This window comes from Triturus cristatus, chromosome 3_2 (assembly GCF_964204655.1).
Source record: "Triturus cristatus chromosome 3_2, aTriCri1.1, whole genome shotgun sequence".
Taxonomy (NCBI): domain Eukaryota; kingdom Metazoa; phylum Chordata; class Amphibia; order Caudata; family Salamandridae; genus Triturus; species Triturus cristatus.
In genome coordinates, this window is record NC_140584.1 from 780,811,628 (window position 1) to 780,834,136 (window position 22,509).

Sequence of the window (22,509 nt, forward strand, 5' to 3'; positions counted from 1 at the left end):
GATGATTGAAAATCGAGGAGTGAAAATTCTAAAGTACTTACTACAATTGGTGTGGACCCCTAGAAACATAACACTGCTCCCAGTCCCGACTAGCAAAACCACTTTAGCACTGGTTAACAGTGGTAAAGTTCACAGAGTCCTTAAGCCAATAAAAACGTATTTCAGCAAATAGAAGGGAAGTAGTTAAAATGGTTGGGAAAAGACCACACGAAGGCTGACAGGTCTAATTATATGTATATATTTAGTTTAGAGACCAGCAGTTGGTCCAGCCGAGGTGTGTACAACATAGGTCCAGGAGTCCAGATTCATGTCAGATTTTCAGATATGCAAATATGGCTAATTTACATGAAATGGATTTAAAAGGAAATCATTCTCATAATGTGCTGGTATCTTGATAGTCGGATTAATAGAGTCATGTTGGACGTACATTGGCCGCCACCACTCTAGTCTAGATCCAAAACATTGATGTTTCTGTTTTGACGTGATTAAAAGAGGCCTTAATCAGGAGGGAGTAAGGGTTAATGAGATTGTTAAGGCATTACTTTAGCTCTGAGTTGCTGTCATACAAACTGCACACATGTAGTGGAAAAATGATTTAAATTAACATGATCAGGAATGACTAGTTCTGGCATCCACCAATAAATAGTTGATATTGAGGTTAAGGTTCTCTTGCAGTTGTAGCTATAACCCTACACAATATGATAGTTTACACTATGAATCCCACACCCATGCTTTCCTTAACTGTTTGCCCATTCATTTCATAATTTGCAGTAGAGGTGGTTTGCATTTCTTTCCATTGCAAGTGATATAATGACTTTCCAGTTCCTTAAGTGGCATGGTGTTTCCATATGAATGTGGGGGGCTATGAATCTGCCATACGACGTGTTCGGATGCTTTCGGTCCATACGTTTGAGGGATGTCACCGAAATTCGGTGACATACCTCAAACATATAGGGGCAAATTTATAAGCCCTGTGCGTCACTTTTGCGCCGCCGTTGCGTCACTCCGAAAAGTGACTGAGTGAAATCTACAAGATTTCACTCAGTCACTTTTCCGGCCATGCTGCGTCAAATCCCTGCACCTGCCTGAAGCAGGCGTAAGGATTGACGCAGCATTGTACCGATAGGGCATCCCCGAGCCTTGCTGGAGCTGCGTCGCGCTTGCGACGCAACTCCAGCAATGCGCCGCCCTTCCGCAATCAGGTGCATCACGCATCTGTTTATCCTTGAGCCACGATGTGCTGCATTGTAAATGCGGCGCATCTATTGTGGCGCAAGGGTAAACTTGCGTGACGCATCTTCCCTGGCGCATCCATGCTGATTTGCAGGGATGCGCCAGGGAACATAAATCTGCCCCATAGAGTGTAGTAAACATTGTCACATAACACATGATGCACAGACACATAGGTGGAGAGGAGCACAGTGGTATGCAGATCAGTAGCTTCTGCCACCCTGCAAATTTACCTCCAGTAAGCAAATCCAACAATCTAGTTCCACAAAGGAAAAAAATCACAATGAAAAGGGCAGCTAAATGGAGAGTGAAAGAGCTATACATTCTTTTGTGATTCCACACAAAGAGTTCCTTTGTTTGGGTTTCTGTACTGTTTTCACGGGTGAACGTATATAAGAGCTGCATGGATTGCTGCCAGAGAGCACAAGCAAATACACCGCCAGCGTAACACAAGCCAACATGGGGAAGGTAAGGCTGATCTTCTGCTTCACATATAGTTTTTTTCAAACTGCAGTATTTTTTTTTCTCAGATATTGTGCTGACTGAGGAACGTACTTTTAATACAGGGCAAGAACAAACCAATGCTGCCCAATGAATATAGTCTCAAACTGAAATTTGCCACCCTTTTTTTAATTAAAGACCTGAATTGCAGAATGTTCGTCGTGGTTAGAGGTTTGGAAACTTGGGTTTCATGCAACTAGTCTTTCGCATTTAGGGTACCAGTTTCCCTTTTTTTGTTATAGAGCATTGTACTGATGTTGAAATAAATATTTATGTGTTTTTTGTTTGAAGATATGCAGTTTATCCCTTAATCTTAAGCCATCTGTCCACAAACCCAAGACTATGTATATCTAAATAAAATTGTCTAGGTAACAGAGGTAGGGTAGAAATTATACACACAAAGGGAAAAAAATAAACTATAAAACTGCCTGTTGACATACAGATGTCAGGCATCCTCTCTCTGATTCGGAGTCGGAATCATCCACAACAGAAAAGCTGGGGTCTGAGACCAGTTTCGCCTGGGTAAGGGTACAATGACGTACACAACACTTCCACAGCTAACACTGATGTCAACCCTCATTAGCTGTTTCGAGGGAGAGGCCCAGGGCTGTTTGACTGCATATTTTGAATTAACCTCTCACTGCAGGGCAGATTTGGTAGGCACCGGAAAACAACCGCTTTGTGCAGCACTCAGTACCGTCATGCCTGTACTTGTCACAAGAAATAGATCCACTTGCTAATAATTCAACCTGTTTTATCAAATATTTCGGGACCAATTATGATGGGTCTGGTAACCCTGTTTTAAGCACAAACTTTGTTTGTCCCAGAAAGTCATTGCATTGTATTTGCACCTGCAGTTTGCAGCCGGTAAAAACTGATGCAAATCCTTCACAAGCGTAAATATGGCAATTGTATGGATTGTGCACCCCAGAATGTGAAATAACATGATCTATATATTTTTAAAAAAAAGTTTATTGTTGAGAGTTTATTATACAATTATTTGTATAAAGTCCTTACAGTACCCGATTTTAATTGGCGCATGTCATCCACAAAGCATACATATACAGTAAAGTAAATATTCCTAGATGTATTTCTGTGGGTAATACTTTAAAAACACATAGTAAACACATATTGCACATTTTTTCCTTAATAACTGACTTATCTAATCTAATATACTGGCTAGCTTCCTATGGACTTCCAGCGTATCTCAAACTTTGTGTACGAGCCCGTCCTTAGGGCATATCGGGCCCGATTCACATAACTAACTTAAGACAAAATCCTAAACTTACTACCATTTTGGTATTCACAGAATGCACTTACTGCTTTTGGTATTCACAGAATGCACTTACTACTTTTGGTATTCACAGAATGGATTTACGACTACTAACTTTACGTCGGGCTGGAAATTCCGGCCCGGAGGCGGAGCTTCTGGCCCGGAGGCGGGTCTTCCGGGCCGGAGGCAGAGCTTCCGGCCCAGAGGTGGAAATTTTGGCCATGGCTAAATCTCTGCCACTGGCCGGAATCCCCACCTCCGGGCTGGAAGCTCCGCCTCCAGCCCAGAAGCCCCGCCTCCGGGCCGGAAGCTCCGCCTCTGGCCCAGAATTTCCGGCCCGTGTGCGGACGTAAAGTTAGTAGTCGTAAATCCATTCTGTGAATACCAAAAGTAGTAAGTGCATTCTGTGAATACCAAAAGTAGTAAGTGCAGTCTGTGAATACCAAAAGTAGTAAGTTTAGGATTTTGTCTTAAGTTAATTCTGTGAATCAGGCCCACCGTCTCTACAGCTCTCTTACTCTATGTAATTTAGCCTGCCAACTATGAAAAGTAGGTATGATCTCACTTCGCCAATTCTGGAGGATTAGTGATCTTGCCAGTATATAAAGCTCTTCTTCTTGTATAATGTTTACTGTTATGTTTGGGGAACATCCAAGAGTTGCAATATATCCATCGATAACTAGTGGATGACCTAACTTCATTCTGCAGTATTTCTCGATTTATTCCCAACATTGCTTAATCTTTGGGAAATCCCAAACAATGTGAGTCCATGTACCTCCCCTGCTGATAAGCACTGAAACCATCTATCCTCTATCTGAGGATAAACTCTATGGAGAAAGGATGGAGTCCTATATATCAGCCATTTAGTGCAGAATTGCATTCTCCTGAAATTGGCACCTCTTAGTAATGTAGTGTTGAATTTATTAATTCTATTCCAGATCATCCTCGAAATATCTAGGCCTACTTTCTCATACATTTCGTACAACTTTACAGTCTTGTGTTTATTTTTTTTTTTTACCAAACGACTTATTGGTCTCAGTCTAGTTGTTTCTAATAGAGCCTCAGTGTGGATGGAGCAATACTTTCTAAAAGGTGGCTTATTTGGATACAGGGCCATTTAAGTATATCTTTAGAATGACTCAGACCGTATTCTATCTCTGTCCAGAGCTGAGAAAATCTGCCACATAAGTATATCCGTTCTCCTCCCATTTCTTTAATATGTTAGATTAGATCAGCCTATACTCCCCACCCTGAAGGTCAGCCAAACATGTAGAGCCATTTATCTTAGGTATTTCAAAATACTTAAATAGTTGAGCTTTATGTTTTAAAAACCACTAGAAGACCTTCTAGCGTACTGTTTTGGGATTCTCCACCAGTCTCGTAGTATCTAGAATTTTGTCTTCTTTCAGGATCTTTATTATAAAAAGGTTATATGTGCTTGGAGGATTAAAGATAGTTAAAAAATCTATATGTGTTATGTGCAAAATTTGCACAATAGTATTCCCTCAAGTTTCGAAGGACTAACCCTCCCTAAACATGTGGGTTACTTAAAGTAACTTGTGCTAGTCTTGATACCTTGTTGGCCCATATAACAGATGAGAATAGACCATTTATTTATTTAAAAAAAGACATTTGTAATGCACAGGGGATTGCCACCAATAGAAAATTAAATGATGGTAAAATAGATATTCGTAATAATGATACCCATCCAACTATTGGGAGTTGATTCCATTTAGCAAATAAACGCTTGAATTTCTTGACTAGGGGGACATAGTTCAATGTATATAGTTTGTTCACATTTTCTGACACAAATATACCTAGATATTTCTTAGGCCTCAAATTATGTAGTGGCTGGAGATCAGGTACTAGTGTGTGACCTGGGCAGTTGCAAAGTAAGATTTCCATCTTAGCATTATTTATTTTGTACCCTCCCAGTACTTGACATTACGCAAAATTGCTAAAATTTCCTTCTGAATACTCTCCTTAGGCCTGAGAAATAGAACCATATCATTGACGTATAATTTTAAATTGGACATGCCTTGCAAGGGTGCTGTTTGTAGTGCTTTTTGCCTAATAGCTATTGCCAGAGGTTTGATGAATAAAGCAAACAAAATTAGGGATAGAGGACATTCCTGCCGTGTCCCCCTATTTATTCTACTGCTACCAATATTTCTAGAATTAATAATTATTTGTGCTGAAGAGTCGTCGTATAGCTGTTTCACTATATGTATAAATTTTTCCAAGAACCCAAATCTTCAGAGAATTAAAAAAAGACATTTCCAGGACACCAAATCAAAAGATTTTTCGGCGCCTACAATTAACACCTGTGCCTCTATTTTGTTCTGGGTAAAATAGTCCAAAGCTTCAATTAAAAACTTTAAATTTGAAGAGAGCTGCCTGCCTGCTTCAAAACCACATTGAGCCCCATGGATGATTGATCCCACGATCTTATTGAGCCTATTGGTAAGTAGCTTTGTAAAGATTTTATAATCCATGTTAAAACGGCTGATAGGCCTATAGGAATTGATATTTTCCTTATTTTTGTCTTTTAAAAAAATACTAACTACCGGTTCCACGGCGGTGTGGAAGGATGCTGGGGGTTCTCCTCCTTTTAGTTTGTGGTTGGCAAGTTTTAGCAGTTGTATATTTAAAATTGGGGTGAACCTCTTATATATTTCTACTAGTGGTCCATCCTCCCCAGCTGTTTTGCTGTTAGCCATTGACCTTACTACTGTGTCTATCTCCTCAAGAGAGAACTCAGCCGTTACCATTTCGCTTTGCTCTCTGGATAGGGATGGAATAGGCAGTTTATCTAAGAACTTTATAATGTGATCTGCTGTTATTTGGTGATTCGTCTGATAGATTTTCTCATAGTTACTTAAAAAGGTCTTCCCAATCTCCAATGAACTGGTTGTCTGTGTGATAGAATCCATATCCATCAGTGAAAGTATTCTATTTTGAGTTTGTCTAGCCTTTGCCTGCCACACCAGTAATCTAACCGTGTATTCGCTCTCCTCATAGACCATCTGGAGGTAGGGAGTGTTAGCAATGTTACCCTGCAGACAGTAATATTCCAGCATATCCAACTTTGCCTGAGGAAGCCCTTGTTTTGTAATTAAATTCCTATTTTTGGCGTGGTCTCTAAGTGCTTGCTCAAGCCTAAATTCGAGCTTGGATCTTGCTTGCCTTTTACTCCTCTGCTGTAGGATTTCTTTCGATGTGATAAAATTCCATAATACCGCCTTAAAGGCTTCCCAAACAATGCTTACCCGGGCAGTGTCTGTTTTATAAAAAAAAACTATCAATTTTGTTTGTTACCTCTGTACACCATTCCTCCGTCTTGAAATTAATTTTATCGAAATACCATCTTCTAGGTGGTTTTTCGAACCCTTTGGCTGCTACTTCCATTTTAAGTAATGCATGCCCTGGAAAAGTGTTTTTGATGTACTCAGAAAAGATCATTTTCATACCATGTGAGATCCAGAAGTAGACGATCCTAGAAGCAGAATTACATTTTGCTGAAAAACATGAAAAAGTTTGTTTCCTAGAAACAGAGAGCGCCATGGGTCTATCAGATCTAAATCTCTTTGGCAATTAGCTACAGCAATAGCCATCTGTGGCTTCTATTGTTTTCGAGCTTTAGTGGAGGAATCGATTAGTGGCTCTTGGAGAAAATTAAAGTCTCCACCCAAAATGATAGAACCAGGGAAATTGGTTAAAGCCTGTTTCAGCTGAAGCAAAGGGAGCGGGTTGTCTAAGACCGGTGCATAAATTGCTGCTATGGTAAAATTGAAATGGTTGAAACTCCCATTTACAAAGGCCCAACTCCCACCGGAATCTGTCTGCATGGTTTTCACCTGGCATGATACATGTTTACCTATGTAAATCAAGACCGCGTTCTGTGCACAGCTAGCGTTAGATAGACAACAAAAAACAGCCCACTGTTGAAAAATCCTACTCGACTTGCTTGTGTTCTTAAAATGAGTTTTCTGCAGGAGTATGATATCCGGGTTGTGGCTTCTCAGCCAGCTTTCTATTGTCTGGGCCTTTCGCGTGATTGTTCAGTCCATTAGTTTTAAAAGATATTACTTTCAGAACCTCTTTACCTATTATTTAATAATAACTAGAATAAAATGACTAAAGTGAGTCGTACTAATGTAAACATATAATATAACAGATAACTGATCAGAGAAAGTGCAGTGTGCATTGCTTCCCATTAGAACTATATACCATCCGCTCAGGATTCGTAGCAGCTAAAATATGGCCCACATAAATCGAAAGTGCAACAAATATATGTAAAGTGACTCAAGCATTTAACAGGTATTAGAACATTGGAATGTTGGGTGCTCCATTGAAAACAATGAAGTAGCTCTGGGCTTATAAGGGTTGGTATAAGCCCAAAGCTCCAACATTCCAATGTTTCTTTGTTCACAGCTGTGGCTGTGAACAAATGCTTCCGGGAGCCCGAGGGGATTTCAATCCCCTTGCACTCCCTGAAGCCTTTGGCAGTATGTTCTAATAGCCTTATAGCCCTGGCATAGATGGGCATTACCGGCTATTAAATTCCTTCTCACATGTTAAAGGCCCTTGCCTTCGGCTCGGGCCTTTGACGCTAGAGCGGGCCTTTAATAGCCGGTATAGCCCACTACGGCAGGCTATAAGGCTATATTAAAGTGCATCGAGTGCTCTGTTAAAGATAAAGTGACCTATGCAATTTCTATTCTCCCCATGCTTTCTATTCTCAGTTTCTTATGCCAACAGATGATTTGACCTATAGAGTACATTTGATACATCCCCTGAAATCGTTAAGCACTTAGATTTGAACTCTTCTTTTATGTTTGCCTCACCCCCACCACCATAAACACCTCAAACTCTTTGTGCCCTCCCTGTAAGATGGAATCGCCCACTATTCCCTCTCCCCACTTCTAACACTGGATGCCATTGTATTGCATCCTTTGCGCACTCCAGCTCCCCAATCGAGGACTAGTGCTCTAAGCACCGCTCCACCCCTCCTCCCGCCTTAATGCAATGCGTTACTATGAGACTAGTAAATCGCAGCCCTGTGAGCTAACCACACTTGTCCCCCGCAGACAAATTTGATAACATCAATTGAGCTTCATGAATATCAGTAAATATGTGAAAGTGTCCTTTGGCTAAAATTTTAAGTTTTGATTGTTGCACTATCGATGCCTGAGCTCCCTTCTCTTTTAATAAATCGATCATTTTAACAAACTCTTTTCCACGCTGGGCTGTTGCCACTGACATGTCTGAGAATAGCTTAAACTGCAGGATTTCCAAATTAGAGAAGGACCTCTTAACAATAGTAGTACTCCGTTTTCTTTTCTTAACGCGGTAGTCCGCGAAGTTCAATAATATTGTCTGAGGGAATCTTGCGTTTGACTTTCTCTCCATGGGGACTCTGTGAGCTCTTGTAATTGTTAAGTCCCCTTCTAGCTCTGATATTACTTTTTTTAGTTACGATGCCGCCTATTTCGATACTTGAGCATCTGCGCACCCTTCCGGGATTCCCACCAGGCGAACCAGACCCAAGCTAGGGTATCAGAGCGCTTTACAAAAGGCATACGGTGAACACATTCAAAAGGGGAACATTCCATACAAAGCGACATACTCTGAAAGTAGCAAGGAGTAACAGCATTGAGAGGACTAGTTCTGAGCAGTGAAACCATTAAAAGTTCGTGTTGGTTTTCACTTCACGTGGCAGCATTGGTATGAAATGTTCTGAGCATTGCAAGACAGTTCAAGTTTGTGTAGGTCTTCAATTCACGGTCAGTTAACCCAAGGGTAGAGGTAGTTAGGGGTTGTAGTTCAGGGGTCGTGGTTGTGCAAATTTAAGGTAGGAATTTGCTCATCAGGTAAAATTTTGCTTCGTCTTTGAAGAGAGGCGTAGAGGAGATTTTTCTGATGTATGGTGGAAGAGAGTTCCACATCCTTGGCGCTGCCCCGGAGAATGCTCTGTTGGAAGTTTTAGACTTTTTGAAACGTGAGGGTTTCAGAAGTAGATTGTTTGAGCTCCTTCAATGTCTGTTTCCTCCAGATAAGGTGAGTTTTTGGGCTAGGTACTGGGGGGTGTTGTAGTGTTGCGCCTTGTGTGTGATGCAAGCCATTTTTAGGTGGATTCGGGCTATGTAGGGTAGCCAGTTGAGTGCTTTCAGATGTGGCGATATGTGGTCAAATTTCCTAGACCCTGTTATGAGTCTTGCTGCGGCATTAAGACAGGCTTTTAGAGGGGTGGTTAAGATTTTGGGAAGTCCAGCGAGGGTGGTACATCCGTATTCAAGCCTTGAAATAACTAAGGACTGGACTGCAGATTTGAGGTCGGAATTTTCGAGAAAAGGTTTCATTTTTCTGAGGTAGCTGAGGTGGAAGTGGGCATTTTTAGTCAATAAGTTGATGTGATATTGCATGTTGAGGTTCTTATCCAGAGTGATACCTAGTGTTAAGGAGGAGTCTACTACAGTTGGCGTGCAATTCAACGCAGTGATAATTTTGATCCATTCCTTTGTCTCAGTAGAGTTCTTAGGGGGGGAGATTAGGAGAAACTCTGTTTTTTGAGAGTTAAGCTTGAGGAAGTTGGTCGATAGCCAGTGGACTGTCTTTTCGAGAGCTAGGTTCATCGGCCTTATCTCTTCGATAGAGGAGATCTTGATGTACAGTTGGGTGTCATCTGTGTACATGTGGAAGGAGATGTTCTCCTGCTGTAGTAGCTCGGTGAGTGGTTCGACGTATAGGTTGAATAACATGGGAGATAGTGTGGAGCCCTGAGGAACTCCCAGAAGGTTAGGGGAGGAAACGGAGAGATTGTTGTTGATCATGTACGATTGCGTTCTGTTTTCCAGGAAGGATTTGAACCACTAAAGGACTTTTCCCGATAAACCCATCCAATTTTCTCGTCTTCTTAGTAATTTGTCGTGATTGACCGTATCGAAGGCTGATGAGAGGTCGAGTAGAACTAACAGGCAGGTTTTGTTGCGGTCAAGAGCTTGAAGGGCTTCATCTACTATGTGCAGGATGGCTGTTTCTGTGCTATGCCCAGGTCTGATACCCGATTGGTGAATGTTCAGTAGATTGAAGTGCGAGATGTGTTGGTTCAGTTGTTGCTGAACACATTTTTCCAGGACCTTGGCTAGCATGGGAATGTTGGTTATTGGTCGGAAGTTGTTGGGATCGGAGTTATCTGCTGTTTGTTTTTTCAGGATAGGGGTGACTTGGCCTGTTTTTAGGCAATCTGGGATGTGACCTTGTAAAAGTGAGGCATTGATGATAATGGTCCAGAGAGGTGAGATGATATGGAAGAGGTGGGGTAAACAATTAGAGGGGACAGGGTTGTTAAAGTAGTTGTTAAGTTTGGTCGTTGCTAGGATATTGGTGATATTTATTTTAAGGAACAATGGTCCCATTCACACAAAGTAGATATAATACCACAATTGATACAATGAGAAATTGGGTTTATATATGTAGTCAATGCAAGGAATATTAGTAAATGCAGTAAATTTGTTTAACACAACCAAATAATAATCAAACCGGTGAGTGAGCTAACTGTGACAGGGCAAAAGGGGAAATCAGTCGATTTCCTAAACCCAGGCAGGTGACTTAAAAGGTGACTTTTTAGTGCACGAAAATAAGCAGTAACAAAAAAAGTCAAATCGGCATCTCATACTCAAACATTTAGATAGCAGATATTATAGAGTTTAGAGATGGTAGTCGACGACAATTCGATCCCCTTGGAAATAGTAGGATCTCTTCAGGACAAATTGATAACAGAAATGCCTGGGAAGTTAGCAGTGAGTCAAGCGGGAGCGACGCGTGGTCGTGACCGGCAAGTACGTGAAGGCACGCTGACCAAATGGGGTCAGGACGGAAACGTGCAGGTTGCCAAGGTGCGGGTACGGCGTGGGTTCGGGCGTCCGTGGAGGCAAGCAGCACAGGGAAGGTTCAGTGAATTATCAGGCGGGTCCCGACCGGGACCGGAATCCAAAAGGGGAATGCGCATTGAGTGCGCGGTGTCCCGTAGTAATATTGTAGGGCGGAAAACCACGGCGCCGAAGGCTCGAGTAACCCGGAGTCAATCGTAAGCATGCAGAGGCTCGTAGAATGCGAGCGGATGGGGTATTGGTGATATTGGGGATGTCACTGAGATCATACAGTTTAAACGTGGCCCAGTGAGAGTTATTTTTGGGTTGCTGTAGCTCTTTGCAGTGCAGGAATTTTGGCTTGACTGCTCTTTGGAGTGGCTGAGTTGGATGCCACCTCACTAAGTTTGAGTTGAAGGGAGTTAGTTTTATCTATGAAAAATGATCAGAATTCTACACTGCTCAACTGTGATTTCGATGTTAGGAGTGAGGATTTGGTAAATTTGTTAGGTAGTTGTTTCAGAATTTCGAAGAGTTTCTTTGGTCTATTTTTGGCCTTGTCTAGTTCTGATCTGAAAAAGTTTTTTTTTGATTGTAGGATACTTTTATTGTAGGAGTTTCTCGATTTCCAGAGAAGTTTAAGATGATTGGGGAAGGGCTGTTGCCTCCATTTCCATTGATATAAGTTTGCGTCTCTCTTCATTTAAGGCTTCGCTGAACCATGGGTTTTTGTCTTTATCCGGAATTCTTTTTAGTTTCAGTGGAGCGGCTTGATCGAAGATTTCGGTCATTGAGGAGTTATAGTGAGCCGTCAGGTCGATGACGTCTGACATGTTTTTGGGGGGGAGTGAGAGCCTTCTCACAGTGAGAGGCCAGGTTGTTCAAATCGATGTTTTTTGTGTCTTTTATCCAATGTTTTTGCTTTCTTTGTTGCGAGAAAGTTTTCTTGTAAGTGGATGGAATTTGGAAGGTGATAATGTGATGGTCTGACCAGTCACAGGGACTGACCGAGAGTGATTCCATAGTATTTTGTTTACATATGATCCAGTCAAGAGTGGCACCTTTTGAGTGAGTTGGCATTGAGATAACTTGGGTCAGGGAAAGGTCTGCTAGGAAGGTTTTAAGGGCGTTAACCTGCTTGTCCAGGGGGTTATCCCAGTGGAGATTGAAATCACCCAGGTACATGTCTTTGGAGTGAGGGGAAGAGTTTGAGGTAATAATTTCCATAAGCTGTTCTGTGAATTCAGCATTCGAAACCTGGAAGATGGTAGAGTATATGTAGTTTGTAAGAGAGGATACTTGATGATTTAACGGAAATCCCCAGGTATTCACAGCACACTAGGGGTTCCGAGTGGAATTTCGAGATGAAGATGTCGGAACGATGTATGCAGGCTAAACCTCCGCCTGTCTTGTGCGTTCTGTCTAATCTAATGATGTTGTAGTCAGGGGGGACTAGAAGGTCAAGGCAAGGGGAGGATGATTCATTGAGCCATGTTTCTGTGAGGATGATTATATTCACTTTCCTGTTGAGGACAAGGTCGGCGATGTCAGAGGCGTGTTTAGGGGCTGAGCGGCAATTCAGTAGAAGGCAGGAGAGCGCGTTTGAGGAATTCTTTACAGTTGGCTCAGGGTTCTCGGTGTGCGCGGTTAATGATTGAAGGTTATTCAGGTTTCTTCCTCTAAGTCTTGGATGTGAAGTTCTGCTTGGGTCGCTGGGGACTGGGAGTATAGTGTATTTATCTTTATTTGTGGTAGGGCCAGCCGTAGTCTCATATAGCCGTAGTAGTGTTTGGATTTCACGGTCCGTTATATTGTTGGAGAGTCTGCATGTGTGCAAGAATCGATCGGTTAGAGGTAAGGGGATAGTTTTTATCCCCTTCTCGACTGTTGCTAGAGACTTTTCAAGGTGTTTAAGTGTAGAAAGAGAGTTTTCAGTGAGTTGAAGGACGTGTCTGATTTCTTGGATAACGTTTTGTAACTTTCGGACGGTGACAAAAGGATGTGTTTTGGGAGAATCTTGATAGGGCAAGGGGGACCTGAGGGTTGGTGTGGAGAGGGAGGAATGTTGTTGTTGATCTTGCTAATTCTAGATGAGGGAGTTGCTGCGGTATGTGAAAAGGGGGGAGAGTTGTTGACGCTTCTTGCAGCAGATCTAGGGTGAGGCAAGGGTCATAGATCTTCCTGAGGTGCTGATAGGGTGGCGGGAGACGTATGGTCCTGAGGTACCCTGGGTCGGTTGTGTCCTGAGGTACCCTGGGTCAGTTGGCGCCTGAGGTACCCTGGGTCGGTAGATGGACTGGCTGTGTCTAACCGCGCCTGGGCTGCCGCGGTTCTCTATCTCGTTCCTCCACAATGTCCCAGCGGCGTCTCAGCTAGAAAGGAAGTGGGGAGGGGGAGAGTTGTCAAGCTAGCAGCTATCTGTGTGAGCCACACCTGCTAATCCAGAAAGAAAATTGAAACAAACAATTTTTATAATCCGATCAAAACGAACAGAAAAATTGCACATTGCATCAATGTTGAAATAACATTGAAAATTATAATACATTCAAGTATGCAAACTACAAGAGTAGCAACAAAGTTAGACGTCAATTCATGAAGGAGTGCCCAATGCATTTCAGGATGAAAAACATCCCTTCTTCAGGGGCGGCAATGTGCAATTTTTCTGTCCGTTTTGATCGGATTATAAAAATTGTTTGTTTCAAAAACCTTTGGTTTATTGTCTAATAGATATTTGCTCTGTTGAGTCAATGCTTATGCTGTTCCTTTTCATTATGAGATTGTGAATCTGAAATATCAGTTCTCTTTAGATTTTCAGCTGTGCACTTAGTATACTGGTGACAGTACACCAGCAGTCCACACATTATTTTGCGAGGTCGGCTTCCTCGTCTCTGAGTTGCACACTTCATTGCCTCTGATTGTATAAATTGCTATCTGTTTATCACACAGCAGGTGTGTGCTAACTTACACAAACATGTCTAGTATGGATGTTGAAATCTGTACAACGGTAGAAAACTGTCCGGTGTGTTGTTCATCAGAAAAAACATTGAAAGTAGTCACGCCTCCATTACACCCTATTGAATGTCCTTCGGGTCCATGGGTTAAAATAGGTATTGACATTATGGGACCTTATGAAATTCTTCCTCTGGGAATGAAGTACATTTTGGTATTGATGGATTATACATCAAAGTGGCCGGAAATTAAGGTGGTCAGGGAAGCTAATACTTCCAATGTCGTCAAGTTCCTCAAGGACATATTTTTGAGGGAAGTGTTTCCACAGTTCTTAGTTTCTGATAATGGGACTCAATTTTTAAGTGAAGAATTTCAATCTTTTCTTACTTTAAGTGGTATTAAACATCTCAAGAGCTCACTTTATCATCCACAAACTAATGGCCTTGTCGAGAGAATGAATAGAGTTGTGGGTGAGTGTGTCAAGTGGGCGGTGAATGGGAGACATGATGCATATAAGTCTCTTGAAAGTATGTTGTGGTCTTATAGGACCACACCCCATTCATCGACAAAAATATCTCATTTTGAGATACTAAGGGGTAGGAAAGCGAATACCAGTTTTTGTCCAGGATGGATGGGTAAATGGGTAGAATCTCTGTTTGATGTTGATTTTCTTATGGAAAAAGTCAAAGTCAATTCTGATATTGCACTGGGAAGAGAGAAACTATGGTTTGGCAAGAAAAGTGTTACATTTGTTCCTCTCTCCGTGGGTAATTTTGTACGCATTAAGAATCCTGTGCACACCAAGAAAGGTTATTGTAAATTTGGTAATCCTGTCAAGGTTATTAGAATTTACAACAATGCTGCCCAGGTTGAAGGGGGTTGTTGGTGGATTTTGTCTAGATTAATTAAGACAAGAACTTGTCCCACATCTAAAAATTCCAGTTTGACAAGTAAAGAGAGCACCACTTCCAAGCTTTCTGTTGCAAAACGTAGAAAGAGCTCTAGAGTTCGTGTTATTCCTCACAGGTTTCGTGATTAAGATGTTATATAGGTTTACATTATACTGTACTATGTGATGTATTTTGTTTTGTTGTTAGTTAATTTGTTTAGGCGAAAAGGAGGTATGTTATATTCTATGTTCAATGTTAAATGAGATACTCATCATCTCCATGATTCCAGCTGAATGTGTTTATGTGATGTCACCTCCTCATGTCACAGTTAGAATGTTATCATTCAACTGGAGGAGTCTGGCTGATGATGAAGGTGGTTAGCAGTTCAAGAGCTGTGTAGTTATCTATATCAATAAATTCACAATTTCAACAAACTTCTACTGAGTGGATTACTACAGGTATAAGAAGGATGGTGTACTTATCGTGTATTGATTATATTTTTCTTGCATATTGGCCATTCACAAAATTGCAGTTCGCGTGAGTCATGAATTATGGCTTTCAAGTATGAGGCCATTGGATGAGGATTTGCCATGCCCATTTACATTCAGGCAAGATTAAAAAGCAATTAGACATTACACACATAATACCTTTGTTACACTCCAAGATGGCCGACATATGAGATGATTAATGTGGGTACTTTTGTCCTTCTTTGATGTTATCCACATTGAAGTTTATTTATGCGTTTGTCTGGGAAACAATGTTTACCTGTGACCAATTAGTTATTAATGCCCAAATGTGTTGGGGGTTTTGTATTGCATGGTGCTTTCCACACGAAATGTGAATTAAATGCAGCATTAATTCAGCGGAGTGTATGTCTCTCTTAGCTGGGTGTTCAGAGAGGTGAGATTGGCGTTCTCCTCACCCAGACGCACACCTTTGCTGCAGGGCTACTGGAATATGAGAACAGTTGTGAAGATATATAAAATAAGTGATTGGCCATTTGTAGTACTGGACTTTCTTCAGGTCTGAGCTAGAATATATGAACCACTGATGTATGTCCTTTTTTACTGTGAGAACTTTAGAAGTAAAGTTTGTGAATAGCAATGGGCTTACTCTTTGGTGCATGGGTGTCTGTCCATCCCTAAACCCCTCCTTATCTTTCTCTAAACCTCTCCTTACACCCATTTGTGAATTGAATGTTGTAATAAGTAAGTAGTACTGTAAATACAGTCTGTAAATAAAGCCCATAGCGTAGACATATATATCTTACCAATAGGTGTATAAACTCAATGAGCTCACTTACACATTTCCTTTTTATACTGCAGATTATCTTCTATGAGGATCGAAACTTTCAGGGACGCTCTTATGAGTGCAGCACCGACTCTTCAGACCTTTCCTCCTACTTCAGTCGGTGCAACTCCATACGTGTGGAAAGCGGACCATGGGTTCTATATGAGCGGCCACATTATATGGGCTACCAGTACATTCTAAGACGAGGAGAATACCCTGACTTCCAGCGGTGGATGGGTTACAACGACACTATTCGTTCCTGCCGATATATTTTACCAGTAAGTCCTTCTGGAGAACTAGAGCTGGACTAACCATTTATCTCATTAGGCATTTCCCAGGGGGCTGGAGCCATTGGAGAACAGTTTTCGAAGACTCACTGCTCTGGCTGGAGTCGCTGTCACTTTTCACAGCTCTCCAGGGTTCATTGCTCGAGCATATGAGACGTACAAGGGAAAGAAAAAGAGACATAGAGAGAGAGAGAGAGAGAGAGAAAGAGAGAGAGAGAGAGGTGCGTCATAGCAATAGAGATGAGGCAAAGAGAACAGAAGGGGAGAAGGTGGGATAGAGAAGAGAAATAGAGTGGGAGACTGGGTGTGATTGGATGGAAAAGGGATATTGGCAGAGACACAGGAGGAATTTTAGGGGGTTGTTTAGAACATTTTGCCAGGGCTGCTTTTGGTTCCTTGTCCACGTTGGTAGTAACACAGACAACTGATGTGCATGTAAGACAGATGACAAGACTTGTACTGCCACTTGTACTGCCATCTGAACTGTGTTGGTTGGGCAAAGGATGTCTTCTGCCAGCCCATCTAAAAATGGGACAGATTTACCCTAAATTCAATCATCTAAACAGTAGGAGCTGTAGTCATCTCCTTGGTACTTACACTGATAAACAATGCATAATCATATGAGCTTAATGATTTTTCCACTGCCAAAACACTAAGCAAAACCCTAAACGTAAGAATTAGGTCACAGTATATTCACCAAGCAGAGGCAAAAAGTGGTGTATACTGCATACAACAATCTAAATACATGCAGTATCATGATGCCATTCAGTGCGCAGATGGGGATCTGTCAATTTGTGTTTTTACCAATAGTGCTGTACTTGTAGCACATATATAATCTCTAAAAATCATTTAGTTAATGTCTGCACTGCCTACAGTACAGTTTGAAAACACTGAGGGTTGTATCATGTGCAAATGGGTTTCTGGCAATGCAATGTTTAAAGCACATTTATGTCTGTATTTCTCTGAGTGAGTGCATACGGTGCTGTTTTTGGTTGCCTCTCTCTGTTTACAAGCAGTGCTGTCCGCAGTTAATGTTCTAATTCATAGACATTTTGAGTAAAACATATTTACTGTAGAGTATTCAAGAAAACCATTGTGTACTGTATAAGGGAGCAGTGCAGTTCATAATATGGCCCCAAGAGGTTATTACTGCTCCATCTTTCCTAGTTGTGATGTCTGTGGCCAATTCACTAACTTGGAGATCTTCCTAGTTACTGTACAAGTGTACATGCAGCATACAGGCCAATTCTGGTCAAAACAAACACACAGTTCCCATCTGCGTCTGCACTGACCGGTTTCTTTATATGACACCAGGATTAGTTACCACAGTCAACTAGAACAAGCATGAAACAACTTTTTCAAACCTGTCCTACAGCAAAATAAGAAGGCAAAAGACACAATTCCCATGACTTGGAAAAACAAGCATTGGCAAAGCCAATAGTTCTGGTGTTGGCCTCCAGCCTTTTGGCAATTCTTGTTTTGCTTTGTCATGTTTTGTGCAAGACTTTATTGTTCAGGAAGCTGCTGGCCCCTTATCAATTTAAACAAAACCATTGACTAAAGGCAAAAGTGTTGTTTTTGGTCGAAAAAAATATGCATAGTACTGCCTGGCACTGAAAGGAACCACTTTGTGTGTTGATGTTAAAGGGCAGCAACCCATAACTTATCGTGAAGTCAGCAAATGGCTAAAGTGGGCTGACACATTGCACCTTGGTGCATGCTGGAGTGGGTGGAAGAAAAATGTGAGTGCCAGAACCACAGACTAATTGACAAGATCTGGCTGAAAACCACTGTGGGTAACTATGTCATACACATAATTTGAGTAAAATCAAAAGGTCTTGTGCTAACACAGACTTAACAAAGTAAAAAGGCCTCTTACCTTTGGAAAAGATGGTGAGAAAGAAATAAGGAAATAATGAAAAAGAAGAAAAGAAAGTAGGAAAGAAGGAAACAGGAGGAAGAAAGAAACAAAGAATAAAGGGAAGAAAGAAAAAGAGGAAGAAACAAGCAAAGAAGGAAAGAAAGTAAAAGAGGCAGAAATACCCCAACTAGGAAAGAAACTGAAAGAAAGAAGGGAAGAAGAAAGAAAGGAAGGAAGGAAGAAAGAAAGAGGCAAAGAAGGAAAAACGACAGAAGGAAGAAGAAAGATAGAAGGAAAGAACAAAATTAAAGCGAAAGAAGGACAAAAAGAGTTCATGTGAGCTGCTGGTATGGCGTAAAAAAACAGCAGTCAGATAAGCAAAGACCACTGCAAAAGAAATGTACAGCATTGGAAGGAGAGAGAAAAATATAAAGATGAAATGTGCCCTGCACTCTAATCTGGTAGAAAGTGTACTGCTATCACATCAGGCTCTGCAAAGAAAAGGCAAGGCTAAAGTAATAATCCAGTAAAAACAATAACACTGGCACCTAAGCAAACTACCTTTTGTACAGATGTGAAAGGGCGAAATGCAGTTGATGGGATGTGAGCTTATGGCTGAAGTAGGCTGACCTATTGCGTCACGTTGTATGTTGTAGTGGGAGGAAGCAAGATGTGAATAGACCATTGGATGAAAAAATAAGGTTGAAAGCCCTTTATCTATGTATCTTATACATAACATTTTAATAAAATCAAATGGTGTTGGGTAACACCAGACCTAAAAATAGCTGCCCATTCATTGCCCTTAGAAGTGAATAGGAAATGCTTCCAGATTGTAGGGTTTATCAGACAAAACTGTTGTAATGATTAGAATATCCTTACAAGGCAGTGCCTGATGAGTAAGAAAAGCGCACTGAATATACAGAGGACCCCAGTGGGGGGGAGGGCCGGGGGGTGTAAGGAGGTCGCGGAAACAGTCCAAACACTTGTTTCATAGCCAGCCTTGTGCCTGATGTGGGATCAGAATGCGAACTCCTCAATCAGAGATTCGCTCACAGCGGTCCGATAAACCATCAGTCGGTCTGATAGAACGCCAGTGTCTCAGAATCCCTCAGACCGCCGACCAGTGAGTACATTCATATTATTACGCACCTCTGGTGGCATCTGGTGGCATTGAGATTCACTTGCGGAAATCCTCCAAATCCTACATTTGAGTTTGCTGCTCCTTGAGCATGCTTGAATTACCCACCAGGAACTGCCCTGTGAGTATTACTCTATTTTGCGGCGCACTTTTATGGTGGCACGGATTAATTTTACGCAGGGACTCACCTCCCTGGTCCTCATCTGGTTCGCTAGTCCCCCGGTCACCCCCAGTCCTGATGAGACCCTGTTTTACTTCCACAGGGACGAACTCTATTGACATCTGTGAGGACAGACCATTTCTAAAAACACTACACGAACCTTCATAAAGGTTACTGTGTGCGCCAAAAACTAATATTGTTTATGTCTGTCTGTTATTACCAATGCAGCTGTACTACACGCACTGTTTCCACAACCTTTGCCTGGTTATGGTATTTCACTTGGGGTATTGTGCAATTGTCAATGATTTTTACAACTCTGCTTATTGAATTGCATTTTCTTGCATAATTAAAATCAATTCAAACTAATTGAAAATAACCCTTTCATGGTGGTATCCTTAGATTCCTCTGCAGATTAAATCATGACAGTTATTTTGCTGTCTTATTGTATACTTTATATATGAGTTCAATACATTGGTTTAAGCATATGTTGAGAAAAAAGGCAACACAAACAGTGGAAGCAAGCACATGCAATTGCAGTTTAGAGTGTTCACTCTTATCTGATTTGTCCACTCTTGAGCCTAATAATCAATTTCTCTGTACCTTTCTCAATTGTTTCTGTCTGTGTTTTATTTTAAATTCATTTATTTACAATCAATGATCCATAGTTCGGATTCTGTTTCTCAGAGAACACAACCTAGGGTTATTTTTCTGCCAACATTTTTATTAGAGCAATTTTAACTAGCAATTGGGTGTCAAATATGCACTCCATGCAAAATTTACACTGGGGCTTCTACGTGCTATCCAAGCTAGCTCCTATAACATAACATAACTTAACATAACCCTGTGCCTATCTGTTTCATCTCACAGTATCGAGGCACGTTCAGAATCCAGATCTACGAGAGAGAGGACTTCAGAGGGCAGATGATGGAGTTCACTGAGGATTGTCCTAATCTACATGAAGAATTCAAATACCATGAAATCCACTCCTGCACCGTGCTTGAGGGATACTGGATCTTTTATGAGCAGCCAAACTTCAGGGGGCGACAGTACTTCCTTAGACCCGGGGAGTACAGAAGATACTTAGACTGGGGATCCATGAGCAGCAAAGTTGGCTCCCTTAGAAAAATGGAATTCCACTAAAGTTACTAACATTTAAATCAGTTTCCAAGAACTTTTAATAAAATGTATTAATTCACAGCATTGCTTTTGTCTTATTACGGATAATTCAAGAAATTATTTCAGTAGCTGTCAGTGATTTTAGAATATATTTCCTTATTATTTTCAATAAGTGGTAAAACACTCAATATATCTTACCAATATTTCTGACCCCAAATTACTGTGAAATAAACCCGCTATAGTAGTGAAGGGTGCTGTATAGCATGTCCCCGGTAAGCAAATGCTTCCTGTCCATTTGGTTCATGAGTATTTCTCCCACTTCATTTTATTTTTGGTATTCAGTTCACTTCTGCGGACAGTTATGATAAGAACAGGCAACAACACATGGTCCATAACAGGCTTCTCCAGGGAGTAGCTCCAGCTACATGTAAATAGTTCTCCTGTGTACAGCCCATGCTATCAATTAGAAGCTTTTGCATGGTTTATTTAACCCCTTCGCTGCGGCAGAAATTCCGCCGCAGCGCTGGAGGGTGCGGGGGGGCAGCGCGGTGGCCCGGTGCTCATGACGGAGTCACGCCGTCATGAGCCACGGTTGGGCTGTGCTCATGACCGAGTGGTTCCGTCATGACTCCGCCCACTGCGCTAATCGCCCGCACAGGTGGGGAATTAGCGCCGCGTGGGCGGCGCGGCCGCCAACGGCCGCAGCATGACGGAACCACTCCGTCATGAGCACACGGCAACCGTGGCTCATGACGGCGTGGTTCCGTCATGAGCACGGAAGGAGTTAACATGCATAAACCAAAATTAAAAAGTGTGCATTCGAGAAGAAAAGGTGTGTACTTTCAAAATTTATATGCTGATTGATTGGAGAAAAATGGTTGCATTTTTAAAATACTTTTAGGGCTGATATTTAAGTGCAAAAACAACAATTGATGGACAGAATGCAGAACAATGTCATACATTCACCCCAGTACAGAGATCTGGGCCTAAATCCATCGTTTTTTTGCTCACCATGCCATTCCAGTTTGAACCCAGCCATATGCAAATCAGTCTTGGCCCTGTGCCCCATGGGAACAGGCCAGCCCGAACTGCCAAGCCAGGTCCTCCCTGGACTGGAAACAAGCATCTTAGGACCGGTTTCGGGCTTTCAGCCCTCGTCAGCCAGGATAGCTTGATTCCAGTGGCATGGAGAGCAAGGGACTCACGTCTGAGCATACCCTTCCCACTCGGGGTGACAAATGCAAAAACAACAATTGATGGACAGAATGCAGAACAATGTCATACATTCACCCCAGTACAGAGATCTGGGCCTAAATCCATCGTTTTTTTGCTCACCATGCCATTCCAGTTTGAACCCAGCCATATGCAAATCAGTCTTGGCCCTGTGCCCCATGGGAACAGGCCAGCCCGAACTGCCAAGCCAGGTCCTCCCTGGACTGGAAACAAGCATCTTAGGACCGGTTTCGGGCTTTCAGCCCTCGTCAGCCAGGATAGCTTGATTCCAGTGGCATGGAGAGCAAGGGACTCACGTCTGAGCATACCCTTCCCACTCGGGGTGACAAATGCAAAAACAACAATTGATGGACAGAATGCAGAACAATGTCATACATTCACCCCAGTACAGAGATCTGGGCCTAAATCCATCGTTTTTTTGCTCACCATGCCATTCCAGTTTGAACCCAGCCATATGCAAATCAGTCTTGGCCCTGTGCCCCATGGGAACAGTCCAGCCCGAACTGCCAAGCCAGGTCCTCCCTGGACTGGAAACAAGCATCTTAGGACCGGTTTCGGGCTTTCAGCCCTCGTCAGCCAGGATAGCTTGATTCCAGTGGCATGGAGAGCAAGGGACTCACGTCTGAGCATACCCTTCCCACTCGGGGTGACAAATGCAAAAACAACAATTGATGGACAGAATGCAGAACAATGTCATACATTCACCCCAG

General features: G+C 42.0%; 1 protein-coding gene across 1 annotated transcript; it reads left to right on the forward strand.

Annotated features, from left to right (window-relative positions):
- The first annotated feature begins 1,655 nt into the window (after positions 1–1,655).
- LOC146858115 (gamma-crystallin M2-like) lies at positions 1,656–20,650 on the forward strand. Its single transcript, XM_085646885.1, has 3 exons — positions 1,656–1,698; positions 16,040–16,282; positions 20,318–20,650. The coding sequence occupies exons 1-3, from the start codon at positions 1,690–1,692 to the stop codon at positions 20,588–20,590; spliced, it is 525 nt and encodes a 174-aa protein (XP_085503011.1). The 5' UTR covers positions 1,656–1,689; the 3' UTR covers positions 20,591–20,650.
- The last annotated feature ends 1,859 nt before the right edge of the window (positions 20,651–22,509 follow it).

What these genes read in the sequence shown, in the direction of transcription:
- LOC146858115 (XM_085646885.1), top strand. An exon ending in CCTGCCGATATATTTTACCA is followed by an intron (nt 16,283 to 20,317) that starts GTAAGTCCTTCT and finishes TTCATCTCACAG; the next exon opens with TATCGAGGCACGTTCAGAAT.